Raw genomic sequence first — 14,987 nt, 5'->3', positions numbered from 1 at the left:
AGGCTTAGGCCTGAAGCCACGGTTAGGTTTGGGGTTGGACTGATTAGACCCACTCTGACCCATTACAATGAGGTACTGCCACAGAACTGACTCTCTGTCGATAAAGAACATGAGATGCTGTCAGCTTGTCCAAACAGAGGTCCAATATTAAGGAAATAGTGCACTGTTGGAGGGTTGATAAATACAATATAATATGAATGGAGTGCTGCACTGTCAGAGGGTTAATGACGTGGGAGTGCTGAAATAGCGCAGAATCAGACCTGAGAGAGTGCTGCACGTTCAGAGAGTTAGTACTGAGGGAGTGCTATAATGTCAGAGGATTGATATCAAGAGGCACCGCCGAAGGATCAGTAGCGCAGTACTGTCCGAAGGCCAATATTGAGAGAGTTCTGCTGCGTCGGTGGGGGTCGATATTACAGAATTGTGACACTATCAGTGTATCGATGTCAGACGGTCAGTTCTGAGGGAGGGCTACGCTGTTGTAGGGTCAATATTGAGTGTGTGCGCGACACTCAGATGATCACTTTGTTGGAGTTCTGCACTGTAACGGAGTGCCACACTGGCAGCGGGTTAATATTAAGGGAGTGCTGCACTGTCAGAGGGTGAAAGATGAGGGAGGGCTTCTCTTTGTGGGGGTGGGTATGAAAGAGAACCTCCCGTTCGGGGATCAATATTAATGTTGTAGAGTCAGTAGAGAGGCAGTGCTGCACTGTGGAGGGTCAATAAGAAGCATGTAGCTCCACTGGCAAGGTGCCAATGATGACAGAATGCTGCACTGCCAGAGCATCAGCAATGAGGGAAAACTGTTTTGTCAGAGTGCCTTCGTCAAGAAAGTGCCACTCTGTCGGAAGGCCAATATTAAGGGAGTGCTGCACTGTCACAGGATCAATATTAGGGGTATACTGCACTAACAGAGGGTCAGTGTTGATTGAATGCTTGACTGTTGCAGAGCCAGGACTGAGGGAATCCTGCATCGTTACGGTGTCATCATTGAGGGAGTGCTGCACTGTTGAAGGGCCGATAGTAAGGGAGTGTGACACTGTCAGAGTGTCATTACCAAAGGTGGGCTACAGTATCAAAGGGTGAGTAATGAGGGAATGCTGCGCTGTCGGAGGGTCAGCACTGAGGTGGGCTGTACTGTCAGATCGTCAATATAAATAATAATGTTAGGGGAGTGCTGCATTGTGAGTTGGTCCATATGAAGGGAATGCTGAAACTGTCAGTGATGCTCAGGGTGTGCAACACTGTCAGAGGGAGTGTCAGCACGGAGGCTGACCTTCACTGTAATTGTGTCAGAATTAAAAGACCGGTCAGAGGATATAAACTGAGGCACTTCAGAGCCATCAGAAGGTCGAAACTGAGGTGTTTCAGATCAGTTTGAGGGTGCCTCATTTTAATGTGGTCAGACTTGAGCAAGTGCTTCATTGTCAGAGGCTCAGAACCAAGTGAGTGCCTCGTTATCAGACACTGTCCTAAAGAGGGCCTTGTTGTTCGTGGCTGTGTTGTCAGGCAATTCCTCATTGCTGCAGGATCAGCCTTGAGAGTGTGCCAGTCTGGAAGGAGTGCCTAAAAACTGAGGGAGTGCTACACAATTAGAGATTCAGCGCTGAGTAAGTGCCTCATTGTCACAGAGTTGGTTCTGAGGCAGGGTCACATTGCCTTAGGGTCAATTCTGAGGGTGCATTAGGAGCAGACTGTAAATACTGAGTCAGTACCTCAGTGCATTGGATTCAGAGTTGATGGAGTACAAGATGATTAGAAGTTCAGTCCTGAAGTATTGCAGCTCTGTCAGAGGGTCAGAACTGAGGGGGCAGTGCTTTACTGTCAGCGGATCTGAGGCAGTACCTCATTGCTGGAGGGTCAGATGTGGACGAGTGTCACATTGTCAGAAGGCCAGTTCTGAATAAGTGACTTTTTGTCAGAAGGCCAATACTCAGTCAGTGGCTCATTTTGAGCAGATCAGAATTGAGGGTTTGCAACACTTTTCGAGATTCAGTCTGGAGACATTACTGCTACACGCCTGAATTGAGGGAGTGCTGCAAGATTGGAGGGTGAAAATAAACCTGAAAACAGTGACCCCTTTCAATAACCTGTAAAACACAGGGATGACTGTAAATAATCCCTAAAACGAAGAGGCCTTTGTAGGAGTGCCTCAGTGTAATGTTTTCAGAATTGAGGGAGTGCCACGTGATTACAGATTCACTGCTGATGGAGTAGCTCATTGTCACAGGGTCAGTTCTGAGGCAGGGCTGCTTTGCTGGAGGGTCACTTCTGAGTGAGTGTATTAGTATCAGCCCAATGTTGTAGGGACTGTACTTTTCCAGGAAGACAGTTGGAATAATCTTGAATTATAAACTAATCTAAAACACTGTTTGACTTGTTAAGGTTACAATACATCCTGAGTCACCTACAGAATACGCACTTGCTCTCCCTGTGTCTCTGCATGTTCTGTGTCCTTGTCCCTGTGCACAGCCCCGTCTCTGCTGGGCAGCTTTGAGAAGATGATATTGTCGTAGAGAAGGTCTTTATTTCCGTTTTGGTGTCTAGCATCTCCTCCCACTGCACGAGCAAAGACAGCCCGGGGAGCTGGTGTCTCCCCAACTCTAGTGGTGTCCCGAGTTGTGTTCTGATGGTCAGTAACCACCAAGTTATCCTATGATCCCCTCAGAGAAATTGAAACAGGAGATGTTCTCACACCATTTACTGGCGTGGATAGGTTTAAATTATTGCACAACCTCATAAGAGTCAGTCGAGGATCAGGGGTTTAATCAGGGTTCACCCTTCTCTTTCTTACCTTGAAAACTGAAGCTCATTGTTCACAGAGACTGAACATCACAAATACTCCAAGTCACTGAAGGGCTTCATTTATTGAACTGTAGTCATTGATGTAATGTAGGAAGTATAGCAGTGAATTTGCACACAGCAAATCTCCCGACAACAGTATTAGAATAACTAACATCACATTTTTAATGGCTGTTTTGTCTGACGGAGATAGCGGAAGGCCCCAGACACTGAGGAGAACTGCTCCCTGCTTCTCTTTCAAATCATGGCCATGGGTCTTTTATCACCCTCCCAGAGGGCAGACGGTGCAGCTTAATGTGCCATCTGAAAAATGGCATCTTCGACACTGCAGAGTTCTGTTAAAGGAATGGAAATGAAGATATTCTCACAATTTGCTGGCACATTTGGGGGAACTTGCTGCGCAGCCTCATGAGTGTTATACACAGTTCAGTGAATTTAACTTTTTCCACCCACACCTCCCCTCTCCCTGTATCTGTCTGTCATACCGCGTGTCATTTCTCTCTCCACTTTCGAGTCTCTAACCTTTCTCACCCTTGAGTTACAGTGTCATAGTTTGTGTATCAAATTTGGATTTGAGTTCTCTTCTTGACTCAAATGGTACATTCCAAACACCTTCAGAGCCAGCATCTTTTAGAAGTGTATTCAATGCTATAGTGTAGGACGTGCAGCTGTGGATCATGCACAGAAAGATTCCACAGCAGCAACACAATAAACAGTTGACACCAAACTTATGAACAATAAAATAAAGAACTGGAGATGCTGTAATTCTGAAACAATAAAAGAAATTGCTCAAAACTCAGCGAGTCTGAGAGGCTCTGGGAAAAGAAAGCGGCTTACATTTTGAGTCCATGACCCTTACTCAGAATGGGGTCAGCACCCTCATTACTGCCCCTCCAAGTGTGCAGCACTCTCTCAGTCCTGACCTTTCAACAGTGCAGCAGTCCCTCAGTACTGACCTTTCAACAGTGCAGCACTCCCTCAGAACTGACCCAATGAAAGCGTGGCATTCCCTCAGGACTGACCCTCCGAGATGATGGGACTGCCTCGGTTCTGACCTCTGACAGTGCAGCACTCCCTCAGCACTGACCCTCTGACAGTGCAGCACTCCCTCAGCTCTGACCCTCCGACAGTGCAGCTCTCCCTCAGCTCTGACCCTCTGACAGTGCGGCGCTCCCTCAGCCCTGACCCTCCAACAGTGCGGCACTCTCTAACATCCCTCTTACTGTTTCTCTCACAGTTTGGACAGAATCTGATCTGTGCATATTCTGTGTCCTCGTCCCTGTGCACAGTCACATCACTGGGCACCTTCAAAATGGTGATGGTGGTGGGGAGAAAGGTCTTGGATTTGTAAATTGCAACATGTCTCACTGACTAAACGCTGAGCGTAAAGCTTTGGAGTGAGTGCAAACTGCTTCTGTACCTGGTGTCTCACAGAGAGTTGACTGTCGGTCGGTGCATTCTCATTGGTCTTTGCAGCTGCCTCCTCAGCCGCTGTCTTCCTCCTGCTATAACACAATATCACAGTGTGGTTATTGTAAATGAGGGAGTCAGTGCAGCACAGATACAGTTACATGTCTGGACGTTCTGTTGAAATGTGCTTTCACTTCCCAAACAAGCTACATATTCCAGATCAAAACAAACCATGGTTTCTCATGTGGACACACAACAATGGAAGGCCCACTCTGGATCAGAGGGACATGGGGGCCACATACAGAAGTGTCTGGTGTCTAGCCCCAAAGGAGCAGTCACTAACTGAAGGAAGAAAAATGGGAGCCAATATTTCAAGCAAAATTGAATGAAGCATTCACACTTTCACGCACATAGCAAGATGAGGATTGCAGTTAGGAAAACACTCAACACGTTCCAGCAATGACCAAACTTGCTGACCATTTATTGGAGTCTCTCCCTGTAAATACAGCCATTAATTACTGTGCTATAGTTTTGGGTTGATGCTCTGATGTATATTGAGAAGCGATGCACTCCATTTATTTTCAGTGTCGACATTCATTGCCCCTCCCTCATTGCCCCTTGAAAAGATGGTGGGTGGCTTTTTTCCTGAGCCACTGACCGGACACAAACAGAGAGAGGAGTTCAGAGCGTAGTTAAGAATTAACCACATCAGTGTTTGAGACTGTAATCATGTATACACACAGACCAGGATAAAACAGCAGGTTTCCTTCACTAATGGGGCATTTGTGACCCACCTCACAATCTCTGTCTTTATATCAATTAAACTCAGTAAAGTGATTGATTCTCAGCTCATTGCCACATTGCTGTTTGTGGCATCTTGCTTTGCACAAATTGGCAGCAACTCTCCCCATGTTAGAGCGGGCACCACCTTCATGAAGTACACCATGAGGAGGAGGTGCCAGTGTTGGGCTGGAGTGGAGAAAGTCAGAAGTTACATGACACCAGGTTATGGTGTAACAGGTTTATTTCAAATCACAAGCCGTCATGTGGTTTTCCCACCAACCTCTGACCAACATTGGGATAATCTTCATGTCAGGCCATTCAAAGGAGAATGTCAGGAAGCACTTTCTTCATAAAGTGAGCTGGTAACCTGGTTCTTTCATGAACATACCCTGCCTGCCAAGAAAACTGTACTAGAAAATAAAATAAGACAACGCAGCAGTGGTGGCGTTGGGGCAGATCATAGGGGAGAGTGGTGTTAAGTTGGGAAGGTGTCCAACCCAATGGGTGGGGGTCTCACTGCGGGCAATGAACAGAACAAGTTCCAACAATGAGCTGTGGTCGGAGATTCCTCACGTTACATACAGGAAGACTGGGTAGAAAATGAACATAGAGCAGTGGAGAGCTCCATAACCATCACTGTACAGTGTGGGACTACTGTTATATTTGTTCAGGGGCTGTCTGTGTCGGTGCGGCTTTCCCACTGTATTTTTCAAAAATGGGCTCCGAATTCCATGAGATACTTGAATTTGGGGAATATGGAGCAAAGAAAGAATTATCGATCAGACCTGAATCCCTCAAAATGTATTACAAAGGTAGCTTAGACCCTAACTTTTTCTTATTTTGCAGGTAAATGTGAGGAACTGTGTTCCAGATGCAATTTGATTCATCAAAGTACTTTACATTAAGTAAACACTGCAGCTAAAATACAACAAAGAAAAGAGGAATTGGAATAACTTAACTGTATTGGAAAACTTAACAAAATAAGACTATTTGATGTCTAATGTCTAATTCCCAAAGCCTTGCTAGCAATGAATCAGGGGTTCCAATTCCTCATTTGCTGAATTATTTGTGAACCCCTAACACCTTACAGCACCAAGTCCTGAGCCCTAACTTTGCCATTTCGATCTGTCCAGTGGCTCCTAGGGCTTCTCCTGTTTCCTGGACTTCATTCAGCTTTAAAATAGCTTCTGGGAACGAACAGAATCAGGACCCTTCAGCCAGTTCCTCAGCAGCACAGCTAACCGCACTGATCCTGCATGGAGCCAGCCCCTGTTTCTCATACACTCTCTTTCTCTCACTGAGTATTCAATTCTTTCAACCTTAAACAAATTCTGACCCTTGAACTAATCTGAGTGAAATATTGAAAATGTTACAACTAACCTCGCCCTTATGTCTTGGCAGGATTGAATGGAGGAACCATTGGAATTCTTGTTCCATGAATATCAGAATCTCGGTGCAAACTCGCCCCTCGTTGCTGAAACCCCCTTCATGGAGCACTTCCCCAGTGCTGACACCATCCCAGTGCTGAGTACCACTCAGTGCAGCACTCCCTCAGTGCTAACACCCCATCACTGCCTCAGTGCTGACCGCCTCTCCATGCTAACCCGACCTCAGTGCAGCACTCCCTCAGTGCTAACACCCCATCACTGCCTCAGTGCTGACCACCTCTCAATGCTAACCCGACCTCAGTGCAGCACTCCCTCAGTGTTGACCCTGCTCAGTGCAGCACTCTTTGGATGCTGTCCCTGCTCAGTGCAACACTCTCTCATTCTTTTCACCCACACCGCCCTCAGTGTCAACCCCACAATGTGCCCCACAATGAGGCACCACATTAGTATGGCCCTCTGACAAAGTAGCACAGCCTCAGAACTGACCCATTGACAATGAATCTTTCCCTGTGTACTGACCCTCAGAGTACTACTGTACCACAGCACTGACACTCGAATCCTGTCGCACTGCCTTGATTCTGTCTCCTTGACAAGGAGTGCGGTGTCAGAATTGAAAGTGGTCAGCACTGAGGGGGTACTGCACTGTGGGTTGTTAGCACTGAGGGGGAGTCAGCACAGTGGGAGAGCTGCACTAAGCGGGGATGTGCACTCAGTGGCCGGTCAACAATGAGCACTGTAGTGGTTCAGCTTACGGGAGGTCAGCACTCGGGGTGGGGGGATTCAGCACTGAGTGCAGCTCAGCACTGAATAGGGGTCAGGCCGGGGGGGGAGCTCTTTACTACGGGAGTGCTGCACTGAGGGAGGGCCAGTTTTCAGGGAGCACTGCACTGTCAGAGCATCAATAAGAAGGGTCTGCTATGTTCTCATTGGGTCAATATTGAAGGAATTCTGCATTATCAGAGTGTTAAAATTCAGGGAATGCAACAATTTCAGAAAGATGATGTTGATGCGGTGGTGGGGGGGGGGCACGGTAGCATAAGGTGGTGATGGGAAAGTGGTAAGTCATGCGACACCACTGAAGGGTCAGCACCGAGAGCAAGTCACCCTCTCAGAGGGTCAATATTAAGGGAGAGCTTCACTGTCAGGAGGTCAATCTTCAGACAGTGCTCCAGGACTGAGGCTCAATATTAAGTGACTGCAATACTGTCAGAGGGTCAATGATGAGCACGTGCTGAAGTGTTGTAGAGTAAGTACTGAGGGAGTGCTGCATTGTCAGTGTCATCAATGAGTGAGCTCCACACTGTCGGAAGGCCAATTTTTAGCAAGTGCTGCACTGTCAGAGTGTCACTACTGAGGGAGAACTGCACTGTCAGAACAGTGAGTCATCACAGAGCACTGCACTGTCAGAGGGTCAATATTAATGGTATGCTACACAGAGTTGGGTTAGCAATGAGGGAGTGCTACACTGAGGGGAGTCAGTACGAAGGGAAACTGCCCTCTCAGAGGGTCAACAGTAAGAGTGTGCCAGCGGTTCAGTGCTGGGGAATTACAGCACTGAGAGACGGTCAGCAGTCCCTCAGTCCTGACTCTCTGACAGATTAGTCACTCCCAGAGATTCGGTACTCCGTCATAACTAGCCGCCTGGCAACAAGGTACAAACTCAGAACTGACCCTCTGGCCATTATGCCCTCTCTCTGTTTTGACATTTTAAACATGAGGGTCTTCCCTTAATCATGGGGATTTTCAGCACTTCCTCAGTACTCCTGGCCCCCTGACAGTGTTGCACTACCTCAAACTGACCATATTAAAATGAGGCATCATCTCAATTTGATCCTTTGACAATGATGCACTCCCTCAGCACGGACCCTCTAACAATAAGGCACTCCATCAGTAGTGACCCTCTGCTGATAGTGCTGCAGGACCTCAGTACTGATCCTCCGACTGTGCGATTCCCTCAATTCTTATCCCATTACAATGAGGCACTGCATTCGTATGGCCCTCCGACAAAGTAGCACAGCCTCAGAAGTGATCCATTGACAATGAAGCTTTCCCTCGGTACTGACCCTCTGAGTGCTACTCGACCACAGCAGTGACACTCTAATCCTGCATAACTGTCTCAATTCTGACCTCAGTCGTGACCCTCTGATTGTGAGGCACTCGGTTCTGACCCTGTTACATTGACATTGCAGTTCTTCCTCATTGTTGACCCTCTTGCAGTGCAGAATTCGCTGACGCTCACGCACTCCCAATGCGGCATACCTTTAATACTGAACATCTGATAGGACTGCAGGGAGCTGACTCTGACAGTGCAGCATTCTTTCAGTATTGACCCTCTGACAGTATTTCGGGGAGTGCTGCACTGTCAGAGAGTCAGAACTGAGGAAGAGCTGCACTGTCAGTGGGCAAATATTCATGGATTGCTTGGGTCAATTTTAATGGAGTTGTGCAGTGTGACACATTCAATATTAAGAGAGTACTGCACTGTCAGAGGGTCAATGATGGGAGAGTGCTGTGGTGTTGGAAGGTGTGTCCTGAAAGGGAGCCGCCCTGCCAGAGGGCCTATATTAACGCAGTGCAGCATTGTGAGAGGGTCGATATTAAGTGCATGCTCCTGTCTCAGACGGTCAATTTGATGGGACAACATGCCTCTGAAACTAACTTGTTGGAGTGCTGCACCGCCTGAGGGTTCGTCTGAAGGGAGTGATGCCCTGTCAGATGATGAGCTTTCCCTCATCTTTAACCGTCTGACAGTGCAGCACTCCCATAATATTAACCCGCTACCAGTGTGGCACTTGCTTACAATTGAACTTCTGACAGTGCACAAGTCCAACAAAATGATCCTCTTGAGTGTCGCGCACACTCAATATTGGCCCTCCAACAGTGCAGCACTCCCTCAGGACTGACCGTCTGACATTGATACGTGGATCGTGTAGCAATCCTGTAATATTGACCCACTGACACAGCAGAACTCCCTCAATATTGTTTTTCTGACAGTATTGCACTCCTGATCCTTCAGCAGTGCCCCTTGATATCAATCTTTTCACATTAGACCACTCCCTCAGCACTAACTCTCTGAATGTGCAGCACTTCTCAGGACTGATTCTGTGATATTTCAGCACTCCCACATCATTAACCCTCTGACAGTGCAGCCCTCCCTTTATATCAACCCTCCAACAGTGCATTGTTTCCTTAATATTGGACCTCTGATTGTGTGATACTCCCTCAGTGCGAAACTCTGACAATACAGCACTCTCTCTGAAATAACTCTCTGATTAAGCACTTCCTCTGTGCTCACCCTCTGAAAATGGAGCTTTCTCTCATTACTGACCCTTTGCAGTGCTGCACTGCCTCAGTACTCACTCACCACAAGTGCAGCACTCCATTAAGAGTGATCCTCTGACAGTGTGGCACTCCCCTAATATTGGTCCACTGACTGTGTGGCACTCCCTTAATACTGACCTGCTCGTGGTGCATCACTGCTCGAACATCAAACCTGCAGCTCTATCAGAGGGTCTGTCCTGAGCAAGTGCCCCATCGTCAGCATGTCAATTCTGAGGCAGTGCCTCCATATCAGTGAGTCAACATTGAGGTAGCTCCTGACGGTCAGAATTACGGGAGTGCCTCATATTTAGAGGGTCATTAACTGAGGGACAGCCTCATGATCAGCGGGTCAGTCTTTACGGACTGCCTTATAGCCAGTGTGTCAGTTCTGAGGCAGTGCCCTCAATGTAACAGATTTAGAAATGGGGTAGGGGGCACATGATTAGAAGGTCAGTAGTAAGCTATTGGAACTTTGTCAGAGGGTCAGTACTCAGCGAGTGCCTCATTGACATGGGGTCCATACAGAGGGTTTGCACTGAGGGAATGCTTCCTTGTCAGAGATTCAGAACTGAGAAAGTGCCTCATTGTCAGAGGCTCATTCCTGAGGCAGTGCCTCATTGACAGAGTGACATAATCAGATAGCACTCCCTCAATTCTAAACCTTAATACTGACCCTCTGACAATGAATCACTGCCTCAGGACTGACCCTATGACAATGAAGTGTTCCTCAGGATTGAACCATTGACGATGTGACTCTCCATTTGTGTTGACCTTCTGATAATGGGGTTCTCCTTAAGTACTGACCCTCTGACGGTTGTGCACTGCCTCAGTACTGACCCTCTAAATATCTGCCACTCCGTCAATTCTGACCTCCTTACGATGAGGCATTACCTCAATACTGACTGGGGTGCAGGTCTCTGGCACAGAGTCTGTTGCTCTTGCAACGAAGGGAAGGGGGTATAGGAGGAGAGTGTTAGTCATTGGGGACTGAATAGTTAGAGGGACAGATAGAAGGCTTGTTTGGAACCGAAGAGACTCACGATTGGTGCGTTGCCTCCAGGTGCTAGGGTCCGTGTTGTCTCGGATAGTGTCTTTGGGGTCCTGAAGGGAGAGGGTGACCAGCCCCAAGCCATGGTCCACATAGGTACCAACGACATAGGTAGAAAGAGGGATAGGGACGTCAGGCAGGATTTCAGGGAGCTCCGCTGGAAGCTGAGAGCTCAAACAAACGGAGTGGTTATCTCTGGTTTGTTACCCGTGCCAAGTGATAGCGAGGCAAAGAACAGGGAGAGATTTCAGCTGAACACGTGGCTGCAGGTGGGAGGGCTTCAGGTACATGGACAATTGGGGCTCATTCTGGGGAAGGTGGGACCTGTACAAACAGGACGGTATCCACTTGAACCAGAGGGGCACTAATATCCTGGGTGGGAAATTGGCTAGTGCCATTCGGGTGGGTTTAAACTAGCTTAGCAAGGGGATGGGAAACTGTGGTGTAGTTTCAGTACACAGGAGAAAGAGAATAGATAGGACATGGACAGGATCTCAGTGTCACAGGAGTGTGCTGGCAAACAGCAAGCTGAATTGAAGTGTGTCTACTTGACTGCCAGGAGTATCCGGAATAAGCGAGGTGAGCTTGCAGCATGGATAGGTACCTGGGGCTTCGATGTTGTGGCCATTACGGAGACATGGATAGAGCAGGGTCAGGAATGGATGTTGCAGGTTCCAGGGTTCAGATCTTTGAGTAAGATCAGGTAAGGTGGGAAAAGAGGGGGAGGTGTGGCTTTGTTTGTCGAGGACAGTGTAACGGAGGCTGAAAAAACTTTTGAGGAGGACTGGTCTACTGAGGTGGGATGGGCTGATGCCAGAAACAGGAGAGGGGAGGCCACACTGTTGGGAGTTTTTTAATAGGCCTCTGCAAAGTTCCAGGGATCTGAAGGAGAGGATTGGCAAAACGATTCTGGGCAGGAGTGAAAGGAACAGGGTCGTCATTATGGGAGACTTTAACTTCCTAAGCATTGACTGGAAATGCTGTAACTCTCGTACGTTGGATGGATGAGTTTTCGTCCAATGCACGCAGGAGCGTTTCCCGACACGGTACGTCGAAGGGCCGACAAGAGGGGAGGCCACGCTGGATCTGGTACTTGACAGTGAACCAGGCCAGGTGTTTGATTTCGTGGTCGATGAGCACTTTGGAGAGAGTGACCATAATTCGGTTACGTTTAGTTTAGCGATGGAGTGGGAGAGGAACATGCCACAGGGCAAGACTTAGAGATGGGGGAAGGCAATTATAATTGGGCAAGACTTAGGAGGCAAAGAATGGGGTAGCAAAATGCAGGGGATGGGGACAATCGAAATGGGGAGCTGGTTGAAGTAACAGATATTGCGTGTCCTTGATAGGTACGTCCCTGTCAGGCAGGGGTCAGTGATAAGGTAGGGGAACCGTGGTTTACGAAAGAAATTGTATCTCGCGTTAAGCAGAAGAGCGAGGCTTATGTGATGTTGAGATGAGATGGATCAGTTGATGCGATGGAGAGTTACAGATGAGCAAGGAAGGATTTAAAGAGAGAGTTAAGAAGAGCAAGGAGGGGTCCTGAGCAGTCATTCGTAGGTAGAATAAAGGAGATCCGTAAAGTTTTCTCAAGGTATGTGAGGAATATAAGGATGACTGGGGTAGGAATAGGGCCAATCAAAGACAGAAGTGGGAAGTTGTGTGTGGACCGGGTAGAGATCGGAGAGGTGCTAAATGAATATTTCTCATCTGTTTTCACTGAGGAAGAGGAGAATATCGTCGAGACGACTGAGATACGTCCTATTAGACTTGAAAGGATTCAGGTTAGTAAGGAGGAGATGTTATCAATTCCAGAAGGTGTGAAGCTCGATAAATCCCCTGGGCCTGAGAGGATTTTTCCGAGAATTCTCTGGAAAGCTCGGGAGGAGGTGGCGGAGCCCTTGGCTTTGATCTTTGAGTCCTCATTGTCTGCAGGTTGAACACCAGAGGACTGGAGGATTGCAAATGTTGTGCCCTTGTTCAAGAAGGGCAGTAGAGATGAGCCAGGCAATTACAGCCAGTGAGCCTTACGTCTGTTGCAGGAAAAGTTTTGGAAAGGGTTATAAGAGATCGGGTTTATAATCATCTCGGAAGCAACAATTTGATTGGAGATAGTCAACATGGATTTGTCAAGGGCAGGTCGTGTCTCACAAACCTCATGGAGATTTTGAGGAGGTGACCAAGCATGTGGATGAGAGAAGGCCAGTTGACGTAGTGTACGTGGACTTCAGTAAAGCCTTTGATAAGGTTCCACATGGTAGGCTATTGGAGAAAATACGGAGCCATGTGATTGAGGGAGATTGAGCAGTTTGGATTAGAAACTGGCTTTCGGTAAAAAGGCAACCAGTGGTGTTTGATGGAAAATATTCAGCCTGGAGTCCGGTTACTCGTGGTGTGCCTCAAGGATCTGTTTTTGGCCCACTGCTGTTTGTCATTTTTATAAATGACTCGGACGCAGGCATAGGTGGATGGGTTGGTAAGTTTGCAAATTACACTAAAGTCGGTGGAGTGGTGGACAATGTGGAAGAATGTCGCATGTTGCAGGGAGACTTGGATAAAGTGCAAAATTGGGCGGAAAGGTGGCAAATGGAGTTCAATGTGAGGTGATTCGCTTTGGGAGGAATAATAGGAAGGTACAATACTGAGCCAATGGAAAGATTCTTGGTAGTGCGGATGTGCAGAGGGACCTTGGCGTCCATGTACACAGATCTCTGAAAGTTGCCACCCATGTTGATCGTGCTGTGAAGAAGGCATACGGTGTGTTAGACTTTATTGGTAGAGGGATTGAGTTCCAGAGCCGTGATGTCATGCTGCAACTGCACAAAACGCTCGTGCGACCTGTTCTGGTCGCTCCATTGCGGGACGAATTCGGAAGCATTGGAAAAGGAGCAGAGGAGATTTACCAGGATGTTGCCTGGTCTGGAGTGAAGGTCTTATGAGAGAAGGCTGAGCGACTCGAGTCTGTCCTCATTGGGGAGAAGAAGGCTAAGAGGGCCTTTAATAGAAAGATACAAGACGATCAGAGAAAGATGAGTCAGGGTGGACGGTGAGAGTCTTTTTCCTAGGATGATGATGTTGGCTTGTACGAGGGGGCTCAGCTACAAATTGAGGGGTGATGGATTGAAGACAGAGTCAGAGGCAGGTTCTTTACCCAGAGAGTGGTAAGGGCGTGGAATGCCCTGCCTGCCAATGCAGTTAACTCAGCCACATTCAGGGCATTTGAACAGTCCTTGGATAAGCATATAGATGATGATGGGATAGTGTGAGGGAATGGGCTTAGATTAGTTCACAGGTTGGCGCAACATCGAGGGCCGAAGGACCTGTTCTGCACTATATTTTTCTATGTTCACAGATGACACTAAAATGAGTGAGAGAGTAAAGTCTGAAGAGGACGATGAAAATCTGCGGAAGGATGCAGAAAGTTTAAGTGAATGGACAAGGGTCCAGCAGATGGAGTCCAATGATGGTAGATGTGAGGGTATCCATTTTGGTAGCAATTATGGAAAAATGGAGTCTTGCTAAAATGGTGAAAAATTGTAGCATGCTGCTCCGCAGAGGGAGCTGGGCAGCCTTGTGTCTGAATCAGGTAGTTTGCAGATGCGGCTGGTAATTGAGACAGCAAATGGAATAGTGTCCTTCATTGCAAGAGTGATGCAGTTTAAAAATCGGGAGGGTATGCTACAGTTGTTTTGGGTGCTGGTGAGGCTTGGTGTGGAGTAGTTTGTCCAGTTTTAGTCTCCTCACTTGAGCAAGGATGTACTGGCACCGGAGGGGGTGCAAAGGAGGTTCACGAGGTTGATTCCAGAATTAAAAATGTTGCTGTATGGGGAGAGATTGAGTAGACTAGGATTGCAGTCACTGGAATTGAGAAGAATGAGGGGTGATCTAATAGAAACTTTTAAAATTATGAAACAAATGGATCGGAAATTGTTTCCACTGATGGGCGAAATTCCAACTCGGGGGCACAGCCTCAAAATAAGTGTGAACAGATATAAAACTGAGTTGAGGATGAGCTTCTTCATCCAAAGGGTTGTGAATCTGTGGAATTCTCTGCCCACTGAAACAGTTGAGGTTCCCTTGTTGAATGTTTTGAAAGCCAAAACAGATAGATCTTTGAACAGGAAAGGAATTGAGGGTTCTAGTGAATGGGAGGGTAAGTGGAGCTGAGTCCGCAAAAAAGATCAGCGGAACGAGCTGGAAGAGACAGATGGCCTACTCCTGTTTTATTTCTTATG

General features: G+C 47.5%; 1 protein-coding gene across 2 annotated transcripts in view; it reads left to right on the top strand.

The window, feature by feature from the left end:
• Positions 1-505: 505 nt before the first annotated feature.
• Positions 506-14,987, top strand: part of LOC132209431 (utrophin-like) — a 29,302-nt gene continuing 14,820 nt past the window's right edge. The window contains exon 1 of one of the 2 annotated variants that reach the window (XM_059644503.1): positions 506-1,082. In XM_059644503.1, the coding sequence (XP_059500486.1) occupies positions 757-1,082 (326 nt within the window). In that variant the 5' untranslated portion in view covers positions 506-756. The remainder of the gene's footprint in view (positions 1,083-14,987) is intronic. The other variant, XM_059644504.1, reaches the window with a different exon arrangement.

The sequence above is a fragment of the Stegostoma tigrinum genome, unplaced genomic scaffold (genome assembly GCF_030684315.1).
Source record: "Stegostoma tigrinum isolate sSteTig4 unplaced genomic scaffold, sSteTig4.hap1 scaffold_93, whole genome shotgun sequence".
Lineage (NCBI taxonomy): Eukaryota > Metazoa > Chordata > Chondrichthyes > Orectolobiformes > Stegostomatidae > Stegostoma > Stegostoma tigrinum.
The sequence above is the reverse complement of the archived record's forward strand: the minus strand, read 5'-3'. Positions and strand labels throughout refer to the sequence as shown.